Here is a 12,161-nt window from a genome sequence, read left to right on the forward strand (position 1 = left end):
GCACCCACAGCCTCTTGGTTCCCTGAAAGCTTGGAGGATGAAAGGGGCAAGAGGTCCCGGATTAAAAGGAAGTCAGGCAAAGCCCACACACATTAGCATCAAGTACCAGTACCCAGCAGAACCCAGCAGAGAGGCCCAGGGAGGGAAGGAGTGGGCCAGGTAGTCACACAGCTACTGATAACACCTGACCCAAGCACCTTCCAACAGGGAACCTGAATCTTCAACTCCCAAGCTGCAGAAAGAAAAAAAAAAGTAGTCTGAAAGGTACTTATTTGAGAGATAAGGACAGGAGGCTGTCATTGCAGTACAACACTAATGCTGCTGCCTGTGACACCAACATCCCCAAGGAGCCCAGTTAGATGCCAGGATGCTCCCCTTCGCATCTGGCTCCTACTAATACACCTACGAAGGCAGGGGAAGACGGCCTAGGGGCTTACATCCCTGCCACCCAATGGGATACCTGAGTGGAGTTGCAAGTTTCTGACTTCAGCACAGTGAGTGTGGGACACTGTCTATTTGGGGAATGAACCAGCAGATGGGAAGGTCTCGTGTGTGTGTGTGTATGTGTGTATGTGTGTATGTGTGTATCCCTCTAACTCTGCCTTTCAAATAATTAAAATAAATATTTTTTTAAAGACAGATAAGGAGGGCCAGTGCCATAGTTCAATAGGTTAATCCTCTACCTTCAAGTGTCAGGATCCAATATTTGTGTCCTGGCTGCTCCACTTCCCATCCAGTTCCCTACCTGTGGCCTAGGAAAGCAACAGAGGTTGGCCCAAAGCCTTGAGATCCTATACCTGCATGGGAGACCCAGAAGAAGCTCCTAGCTTCAAATTGGCTCAGCTCTGGCTGTTGTGGCCACTTGGGGAGTGAACCACTGGATGAAAGATCTTTCTCTCTGTCTCTCCTTTCTGTAAATCTGCCTTTCCAATAAAAATAAACAAACCTTTAAAAAAAAAAAAACCTTCAGAGATGACTGAGACAAAGTCAATAGTTGCAAAATGTCTTCGTGATCCACCATTCTACGAACCTGGAACACAAGGAGAGAGGGCAGCTTAAGGGAGAACCCACATCTCCTCCAAGGAGACTGGAAAAGCACTTGGGAAGTCTGGACACTTCCTGGGTTTCCTGACCTCAGGAACAGAAAGATCAATTGCTTCCGCGGGAACAGGAGAGGCAGCAGGGAAGCTACTTCTGGAGGCAGGGGGATGTTAAACGCACATCATCTATTCAGCAGCAAAGTTCAGGTGCAGACACAGGCACAGGGCTCCAAGTTGCTGGACAGCAACTTTGGAAATCAGGGCTAGGTAGATGGTATTTTATCTCTAAGACTGGACCCAGCCAGCGAGCGAGAGAGCTAGCTGGTGAGCAGGCCAAGGACCAGGGCCTGGAACAAGGTCACATTTCACAGGCGGGGAGAGGCCTGAGGAAAACGAACTGAAAGAGATGTGGAAGTGACAATGAAGGGACCAGCATCGTGACACAGTGGATTAAGCTCTCACCGACAATGCCAGCATCCCAGAAGTGTGCTAGTTTGAGTCCCAGCTACTCCACTTCCAGTCCAGCTCTCTGCCTGTGTGCCTTGGAAAGCAGTGCAGAAGGAACAAGGGCTTGGATTCCTGCATCCACATGGGAGATCCGGATAGAGCTCCTGACTCCTGGCTTCCAGCTGCTCCACCCTGGCCATTGTGGCCACCTCAAGGGTGAAACAATGAAGCGAAAACCTCTCCAGTTTCTAACTCTCCATTTCAGATAAGTTAATTAACTGACCTTCAAACAAGAAAAGGAAGTACAGCTAACAAAAGGTTGTAACAAATGGGCACACAACAAACAAGTCAGGAGGAAACACGGGACACACCTAACCAGTCTAGGCCAACAAGTTCCAGCCCAAGAGGAGGATGGCGCACCTGAGCGGACCTTCTTCTCGGCTCTCTCCGGGAGCGGGCGCTCGCGTGCCTCCCGGCCCAGGAGGTTGTGGTGTGCAGCTGTGTGCCGGAGCTCCTCCTTCCTCGGCCTCCTGTCCTTCTCCTTCTCTCGGTCCTTTGCTCGGCTGTGAGACTTCTCTGCCTCCTGTTCTCGGTACTTCTCCTTGGGCCTCTCTTTGTCCCGCTCTCTGGTGTCCCTCTTCTTCTCCCTCGGTCTCTCCCTGTCCCTCTCCCCGCGAGGATTCTCCTTCGAGGCGTGAGCGTCGCTCTCTGCCATCCTTTCTCTGTACTTGGCGTCTCGCTCAGGGTCCCTGTACTTGGGCTCCTTGTGCTCAGGGAGGTCCGTTTCCGACTCTCGGTGCGGCTTCTTTTCCTTGTGTTTCTTTTCTTCCTTGGAACCACCTAACTGTATTGCCTAAAACAACAGGGAAGAAAAGAGGGGGGAGGGTCATCCTTCACCAGAAAGGCATATTTCCTTTACACGTTTGACACCTGAATCTCACTCATTTTAAGGACCTTCAAAATTACTGCATTCAACTGCTTTCCAATCCCAGTAAGATGGATGGGACCCAGGCGAGTATTTTTAGAATATTAAACTGACTAAAATCTTAAAATACCATTTCTATAACTGCCTACAGGTCATCACAGACATGCACATTTCCTGGCAAATCAAATCTAAAATACAACACTGGTTAGAAACAACAACAACAACAAAAGAGATAGCGTGTCTTTAGGGTTGCTAAGATAGCATCCACCTAGATCCTATATAAAGGCCAGAGACCCTCATTACAAAACTCTCCCAAGTTAAGGAACTGACCTTGATCTCCAATGAGGTAGGTCTCTTCTGCCTTGTCACCACCCCCCCACACATGCCCGGTGACAGAGAGCCACACAGAGCTGGTGGGGATGTCACACTGAAGTGACAAAGAGGGCACACAGTGCGCGTGACCCTGGCCCTATCCCACTCACAGGTACTAGCCACAGGGCACCATCCCCGAGTCAAAGGCGCATCTCAGGTGAGCCACAAGGAAAGATGTCAGTGCTGTGAGTCAGGCATCTGTCCACGGGAACCACAGAGGCTCCAAACAGATAATCCAAGTTAAATCTATGAAGTATTACCCAAAGTTGTCTTCTGAGGTCATCTGCTTTCCAAGTATCATCTTTGGTTCTTCTCTAAAAAGAAAAGTATATGGTAAAAACTTTTAAGAGTTTAAAACAAATAATTCTGTATGCTCTGGTAAGTTGCTTTCCTAATACCCTACTTAAACCAATGGTAATTACTTCTTGATATGTGCTAAAATAACTGTCTACCCACTGGAATGAAATTGTCCATACCTACAATGTCAGGATACACTTGAAGGGCAGAATGACGGCCTTAGGACGGTTTTTGAAGGACAATACTAGTGTAATATACTATTGTATATTAATAGGGGAAATCAATGTGGGGAGGAATTTGGGGAGGGAGGACTCTCAGATGCTATGGAACTGCATGATAAAATTAACTAATTAATTTTAAAAACTCGACTGAAACTCAAGAAAGTGAGGAGGAACTATTAAGTGATTTGACTACAAAATGTAGATAAGAAAAGTACAAACTGGAGAAGTGAAAATGCACTATATATACATGATAGAATAATATTCAACCACAAAAAAGAATGAAGACTTGTCTTTTGAAACAAAATCGATGCTCCCATAGAATACACTGCTTAATGAAATAAACTAAACCCAAAACAACAACAACAACAACAAAACTTAATGGTAAGCTTTTTTAAAATTACTGTCTAAAATCACTGTAATTATTTATAGGATACATCCCTTTGGCTACTTTAAGAACTATTAAATATTACAAAATCAGAAAGAAAACAAGTTGTAACAGCAGCTAAACAAAAGATCAAAGGTAATGATTCCGAAGTGTAAGATCATCTTTCAAGAGCAGGCGTGTGGCCTGGTGGTTGATGCTGGTTCGGGCAGCCCCCATCAAGCCTCTGCTCCGGCCCCTGACTTCAGCCTCCTGCCCACACAGACCCCAGGAGGCAAGTGGGGGCGGCTCAAGTAGTTGGGTCCTTATCACTCACACAGGAGACCTGGAATCGGTTCCTGGCTCCCAGCCCAGCCCCTACCCCAACCCCAGCTGCTGAGGACAGGAATATCTTTCTGTGTCTCTCTGACACATAGGTAAGGTCAGCAGGTAAGGTGAAGAGATGGATGAAGTATTAGACTGTACTTTATAAAAGTATCACAATGATTTCTCTCATCTCAAGTGCTGCTACCAAAGGAGTGGGGGGAGGCCAGAGTGGCCATGATCCTTCTGCTACTGTGGGCTCATCCAGGCACAGAGGCACATTGCAATGTGGCTTCCACATGGTTCCTGGCCTGCCAGCTCCAGGAGTGCTGTCAAGAGGAACAGTCAGCAACAGGGCAGAACAAATCTAAAATACAACACTGGTTAGAAACAACAACAACAACAAAAGAGATAGCGTGTCTTTAGGGTTGCTAAGATAGCATCCACCTAGATCCTATATAAAGGCCAGAGACCCTCATTACAAAACTCTCCCAAGTTAAGGAACTGACCTTGATCTCCAATGAGGTAGGTCTCTTCTGCCTTGTCACCACCCCCCCACACATGCCCGGTGACAGAGAGCCACACAGAGCTGGTGGGGATATCACACTGAAGTGACAAAGAGGGCACACAGTGCGCGTGACCCTGGCCCTATCCCACTCACAGGTACTAGCCACAGGGCACCATCCCCGAGTCAAAGGCGAGAACAAGTTACATGTGTAAATGTACCAGCCAAAGATTAAGCAAGACCCCACCACCACCAAGTCAGCATCAGTGGCTATACATGTGAAAAACATGGTTTCAAATAGCTCCGTCTCTACCTGATGAGCTACACTTCCGCAGACACACAGCCTTCCCAGCTGAGGGCTCAGATGTCAGGAAACAGTACTAAGCCAGCCCTGCCGTGAGTTCTGAGTCCTGACCCACAGGATGTGTGAGTGAAAGAAGAAGGCTGGAGCCAGCGCCAAGGCTCAGTTGGCCGATCCGCTGCCTGCAGCCTCAGCATCCCACATGTGCTCTGGCTTCTCCACTTCCGATCCAGCTCCCTGCCTCTGATATGGAAAAGCAGCAGAGGATAGCTCAAGTCCTTGGGCTGGAGGAGGCTCCTTGCTCCTGGCTTCAGATCAGCTCAGCTCCAGCCACAGTGGCCAGTTTGGGGAGTGAACCAATTTGGATGGAAGAGCTCTTTCTCTCCCTCTCTTTTAAATCTGCATTTCAAATAAAATTAAGTAAATCTTTCAGAAAATAAAAAGGCTGCTTTACACAATTGAATTTAGGATAGTGTTTTATGCAGAAATAGTAAGTGGAAAGTAAAGACGGATAGGAGTATGTTTAGCATCCAAATGTGTGCCACATTATGTTAATTTCAAACACATTCTTCAAATCCCATGGCCTTAACAAGTTCATCGATTTCATTTCACAAAGGAGGAAACTGCAGCCACATCTTTGCAGCTATCCTTCCGGTGTGATCACATCTCCCCATCTACCTTTCCACATCTCTGCAAGTAACCCTCACCCTTACGGATAAGAAATCTATTTGAATCCTCTCTCTCAGCCACCCAACATCACTTGGTACAGGGAGGCACTTCACACTTCTCAGGCAGGAACAAAGCACAAACAAGGGCTCTCTGGGAAAACAGAGCATCCAGGTAGTAATAATACATCAGTTACTCAGAGTGTTCTAAGGGTTTTAAAATAAGGAGATTCAGTGGCCTTAAAGTATTTTCACTAATTCTTGAAGCATCCTAGCTTTGCAAGTCAAGCCTAATTCCCCTTCCCATGAATGTGGGATGGATTCAGTGCAGTGGACAGAGTGGAAGCCACACCCTGAGACTTTCCACGTGGGCCTAGGGTTGAAACTACAAAGGGACTGGTATGGCCCGGCATGTTAAGGCCCAGCTTGCAACACTGGCATTTCATTTGAGTTTCACCAGCCTGGTTCTGATCCAGCTCTCTGTTAAAGTGCCAGAGAGTGGAGGATGACCCAGGTGCTGGTGGGAGATCAGGATGGAATTCTTGGCTCCTGGCTCTAGCCTGGCCCAGCCCTGGTTCTTAACATTGATTTGGGGAGTAAACCACAGTATTGCAAGACATCTTTCTCTCCCCCTCTGATGTTCTGCCTTTCAAATTAATAAATCTTTTTTTCTAAAGTACAAACAAAGAGTTTGGTTGATTTCTCTGCTCTCCCGACCCATTGCAAGAAGCAGAGAGCAGAGAAATCTTCCACCTTCTTAGAGTGTGTGAAGATGTTAAATATATCAAGATTATAACAGGTAACTTACAGACAGCAGACTCAAATCTGCATTAGACATTAGCAAAAACTACAAAGACATACAGTGGGATCCAAGAGCGACCCTGACAGCCTCTTAACAGGAGGTCATAGGCACAGAGCAGGAGGGGACCCCAGAGTGGAGCAGGAGGACAGGAGGAGGCTTGTATCCTAACTTCAGAGAATACCAGTACCCCAAGGAGATCACAGGGAATTGGAGTACCCTCGTAGGCCAAGAACTCTGAGGTCAACCATTCCCTATCGGATCTGCCACATGGGATGGAAGAAGCCCAGATGCTTCCTCACAGGATCTAATGTCATCGGAACAACAGCACGGAGCCCTGAGCGATCCTCGGAAAAAGAAGAACAATAAACTTCATTCGCGACTTGGGAGAGGAGTCTTCTCTGGTCCTTACTTAGTTCCAACTTTTGCTCCCCACCCTCTCTTGCAAAGACCGTCAGGGTCGCTCCGGAGCCCCCAAAATTAGATCAGAGACTAACAAGGAAAACTTAGAACAGACAGGAAAGAGTCAGCTTGGACTACCATATACCTCACTAGGTAGGACACAAAGATTAGTTACTCCTCACTAAGGTACTGAAGATTTCTCTGCACACCCCTCCTAAAATTGTTCTGCTCTTCAATTGTTAACATATGGCTTGTTAGAGTTATAAGCCTGTACAGACTATCCTAAAATTCACGAAGTTCAGTAAAAATCACACTTGAATACTACAAGCTGCTAAATATAAAAATGAAAATAGTACCCTATAACCATTTTAATGTTTATAACAGTCAGTTGTGTATATATTAAAATTGAGATGTCAACCAAGTAGTTATAGGATGTGGTTAAGAACCTGCATTTTCTAACATATTGATCACTCAATATCATGTAAATTAACTTCATGATGTTGTAAACTGTTGTTGAAGTTGTATAGTGGCATCTCATTGAAGGGGATGATATTCTGCCAGCTCTACTTTCAGACCAAGGATGGTCTCCCAATGAAACTGTTAAATTTATCTGGACAATAAGATGCTGGACTCTCTGCATGGTCCATGCCCACAATGAAGGAATCATGTCTGTTTAAGATCTGTACTACTGTAATAATATGAAGGAATTCAATATGGGGGGAGGACTTAGGGAGAGGTTGGGGGAATCCCAGAGCCTGAGAAACTGTGACATAAAATGAAATAATAATAATAATAACAATAATAATAATAATAATAAAAGAGTTTGGTTAAGCATGTCCTAAACAAAAAGTAGATATAATACAAAAATCTTTCTGGTTATTGAAAATTAGGGTGAAGAGAAAAAACTAATAGCACATATACAAAGAAATAAAAAGCAATATACAAGAACCCAGCCAAAATATATGATAGCCACGAAATTTATAATAATCTATCACTAAAACATGTATTTTTTAGCAATTGGTCCATAAATAAGTCCACAGTAACGTAAGACCTAAGAGCTGCTGGGAGCAGGGCAACTCTAACTTATCAGCACGGAATCTGAATGCTCTGTCTTGCTGGTGAACCACTTGGCTACAGTAGTACACGATCTGCCCTAACCAGTCAACCGACTGAACCAGGGAAACCACACACTGCCACAGAGGTGACGGCCAGACGGGGGACGCACATGCCGGGCACGTAACCACCGCTCATTACAGAAAAAGTAAAAGTGCTAGAAACTCTTGACAATAGGTCTTAATAGTTACAATAGTGATGATAGTGAACAAGTTCAAAAAAAGCCTGATGACAAGAGACCACCCATAAAGACCACTGGGTTTTCCTTTTGCCTGTTCATTATTCACCAACAAAAATATCAACTTTTTATAGACTGCACAGAACACCTACTAGCTTTGCAGTATTTAAAATTCAGGCAAACAGTTCATTTTAGACTTGAAGGTTTTCTCTCTCAATTTTTTAAGCTAGAAAATGATAGAAGGTTCCCCTTTTACCCTAGTAGCTCTCATTCCCCATTTGTCATACACATATGCGCTTCAAAAAGTACAAAAAAATTGAAAGTGTGAGCTTATTTTTTTTTTAATCTCTGCATGGTCACTTATAGTAATCATTTTCCATGTACCATGAAAAAAATTTTTGCACCAAAACAGACTCGTGCTTTATTTTTAAACTTTAAATTTTTCATCTCCATTTTATTTCAAAGGGAGGAAGGGAGAAAAAGAGAGAAATAGAGAGAACACGTATCCACTCCCCAAATTCCTACAACAGCCAGCAATGGAACAGTCCAAAGCCAGGAGCCAGGAATTCTCTGTGCCTTCCAGGGAATCCAGTGGTGAAGCCGTTACTCCCTGCCTCCTGGACTCCAGTAAGCTGGACCAGACTCCAATCCCACACTCAGACATGGGATGCCGATGCCCAGATCAGCAAGTACAGCCCTAGATTCCTGTCCCCAAACTCACACTCTTAATGTCCTTGTCTCGGGAACTTTGTGAAGGACCCACACCCCACCCCAGAAAAACTGGCCAACATAACTGGTCTCTCTCTACACACATACACACAAGCTGGTTTCATAAATCAACTAAATTATCTAGAACTGTTTTATAACAAAATTCCTCATACAACTGTACAGTAAGAACTTTAAACAATTTTTAAATCCTTCCATCTGTCACCAGACTAAAATGGATTAAACGACTTAGGTATTCTCCTCACCCATGCAGAGAGCTTAGTCTCAGCCCACAAGCCAAGCAGAAGTCAATCCGGGCTAGAATCTCCTAGAAGGAGGTAAGTCTTGAGGACAAAGGAGGCTGAAACCCCAACGCCTCCAGTAGGCCACTTCAGATGACTACAGATTGAATGAGAGACTAGGGCTGCAGCTGATACGGTTCATTTTGGCCAGTGTGTTTGGCAAAGGGCACAGGGTCTATGGGATGGAGGGTAGCAGCAAGAGCAAGAGCCTCTGGGCCTCTCCCCCATGTGGCCTCAATGCTCAGGGGGCAGGGCCTGCAGAGCAGCAGGAAACAAGGAGGCCTGATTTCTTCCTAAACCAGTTCTTTAATCTTAAGGCTAACATCATTATAGAGAAGAATGTAGACAATATACATTAGTTGCTTTCTGGTTTTCTATGTTTTGTTTTGTTTTTTAAGATTTATTTATATGAAAGAGTTACAGAGAGAAAGGGAGAGATCAAGATCTTTGATGTGCTGGCTCACCCACAGATGGCCCCATCTGCCAGGGATGGACCAGATCAAAGCCAGGAGTGCCAGGCATGCCAGTAGCACCATCTAGGTCTCCCATGTGGGTAACAGGGGTCCAAGTGATTGAGTCATCCCCTGCATTCCCAGGCCCATCAGCAGCAGGGAGCTGGATGAGCAGTGGAGCAGCCAGGACAGGAGCCTGTGCCCACGTGGGATGCTAGCATCACAGGCAGCAGCTTTACCTGCCATACTACAATGCTGGCCCCCAGTCACACTCTCTACTGCCATGATAGCATGATAAACATTTTTTGTCTTATGTCCATGATGAATGGTTCTTAAGTCCCCACCACCTTTGTTATTTCCTAGATGACTAGGACAACAAGCACTTCTTTTGTTAAATTATTTGACCTCAGAATAGGTTCCGAGCAACAAGTGTCACAGTCCTGTTAGAATGCGGAGGCATGAGGCTGCTGTAGTATCATAGCACACTAATCCTTGGCCTACAGCGCCAGGTTCACGTTCCAGCTACTCCACTTCCCATCCAGCTCCCAGTTTATGGCCTAGGGAAGCAGCAGAGGATGGCCCAAGTCCTTGGGCACCTGTACTCATGCTGGAGACCTAGCGAAAGCCCCTGACTCCTGGCTTCCCCTTGGCCCAGCTCTGGCCAACGCAGCCATTCAGAAGATCAACCAGCAGATAGAAGATCTCTTTCTGATCCCTCTCCCCACCCCCATCCCCGGCTCCCCTCCCAGCTGCAATTTTCTCTGTAAATCTGCCTTTCAAATCAAAAAATTAAAAACACGAAGAAAGCTGAGGCATTACACTCCAGCAGCAGACCTCAAAGAGTAACACTTCCCTGCTCCCTGCCCCCACACCTCCCCCTTTTCACCTGCTCCTTTACCTCCCCAAAGCGGGACACGAAGGCTAGAACTTCCCTCCCCCAAGGCAGTCTCTAGAGACTAAAAGCATATTCTCATCTCCCCTGCCTCTCTGTCTCGGGGCTGGCCATACAGACCTTCTCCAGCAGGCCCTAAGACGCCTCATCCCTTGCAGGAACAAATGTTGCCGTGCAGACAGGCCGTGCTGGGCGCCCACTCTCAGTCCATCAGCTGTACACCATCCCCTTTCAGCCCAGCTACATTCTGCACAGCTATGCCAAACACCCAGCACGTGACAGCAGCCTCTGTTTCTCTGACTTCCAATTAAAAAAAAAAATGTTTCTTAAAAGAAGAACTGCTTAAAAATTTACTTAGGGGCCCAGCACAGTAGCCTAATGGCTAAAGTACTCGCCTTGCACATGCTGGGATCCCATATGAGTGTCAGTTCTAATCCCACTGGCCCTGCTTCTCGTCGAGCTCCCTGCTTGTGGCCTGGGAAGGCAGTCGAGGACAGCCCAAAGCCTTGGGACCCTGAACCCACATGGGAAACCTGGAAGAGCTCCTGGCTCCTGGCTTCAGATCAGCTCAGCTCTGGCCATTGTGGCCGCTAGGGGAGTGAACAAGCAGATGGAGGATCTTTCTCTCTGTATCTCCTTCCCTCTATATATCTGCCTTTCCAATGAAAATAAATAAATCTTCAAATAATTCTGCTTAGCACCAAATTATTCAATTTGACTTATTCAGGTTCTTAGCTGCTCTTCATCTCCGCTATTATTAACAAATGGATCCCTGGTGGTACAACTGCTGGGAAGAAAATGGGCACAGAATCCCAGATTGTATAATCACTAATAATACTTCATGATTTCTTCATTTATGTAGCTGTCAAAATGACAAGTTGGTCCTAATATTCTCTGAAAAATTACCTGGCTTCTAGAGTGAGTATCCTTGTTTTTGGAATACATGTATTTGTAGATAAAAGTTCTGTCTGTGGCATTGCTATGTCAAAGCATATGGATGCCTAAAATTCTGATATCCCTGAGCTCAGTCTGTGGGGAAAAGCTGACCAACTGATTGCCTTTCCAACTTGGCCGAGAGAAATACAGGGAGGATGTCAGCGATGAACGAAGTTGGGCATGAAGTGGTCAAAGACGGATTTCTTCAGTGACTAGTGGCATAGGGGAGAGGGCTGAGCCCCATTTCGATTTGCAGACTTGACCAGTATTTGAAGAGAGAGAACTGGGCGGGCAAGGATGGGGAGTGACAGAGAACACAACTGGCCAACTACAAAGGATGAAGTCTAAATGGGCTTGCACTGGCTGTGCCTTCCTCCAGCTAACGTTCCTGGAACTGGAATCCAGCCTCCCCTAGACCGGGCGGCAGAGGGCCTACCCTGCCCGAGCTCCAGCCCGCACGGGTCCTTGAGAAACACTCCTGAGTTGTGGGAGACACACAGATGTCTCAGCCACCGGAGTCACAAAGGCAGCCTTCTTAGGGAATGTTACAAGAAAGGGAAGGCAGAGGCCCAGCCTCGGCTGCTATCCACACCAAAAAGGAAATCCCTTGGACAGCTCTGATCATTTCCAAGCAAGGAAGGCAAAGAGGGGCTGTGGCGTCCCGGAGCCGGCTGCTGGGAATCACCCTCAGGTCTGTGCTACTGGGCTTGGAACCCACATTCATGCTGAGTCCCAACAGGTGGATGAGTGGGGAGCCACCCATAGAGAAACCAACCAGTCTTTCTGAAAATACAATGAAATAGCAGTGTACCAGGCCTAGTGAATACTATACATACAACGGAACAAAATTTAACATTTAGAAATTTTTCAAAATCTAATGACAACCTAAATATACACACACGATTTCATGTTTTTCTAGCTATG

General features: G+C 46.1%; 1 protein-coding gene across 1 annotated transcript in view; it reads right to left on the reverse strand.

Annotated features, from left to right (window-relative positions):
* The window catches only part of DYNC2I1 (dynein 2 intermediate chain 1), a 76,615-nt gene that overhangs the window by 60,679 nt on the left and 3,775 nt on the right, over positions 1 to 12,161 (reverse strand). Inside the window, exons 2-3 of the mRNA XM_058660743.1 lie at positions 3,045 to 3,098; positions 1,908 to 2,340 (exon numbers count right to left, since the gene is read on the reverse strand). Coding sequence (XP_058516726.1) covers positions 1,908 to 2,340; positions 3,045 to 3,098 — 487 coding nt within the window. The remainder of the gene's footprint in view (positions 1 to 1,907; positions 2,341 to 3,044; positions 3,099 to 12,161) is intronic.

The sequence above is a fragment of the Ochotona princeps genome, chromosome 2 (genome assembly GCF_030435755.1).
Source record: "Ochotona princeps isolate mOchPri1 chromosome 2, mOchPri1.hap1, whole genome shotgun sequence".
In the NCBI taxonomy this organism is placed as follows: Eukaryota; Metazoa; Chordata; class Mammalia; order Lagomorpha; family Ochotonidae; genus Ochotona; species Ochotona princeps.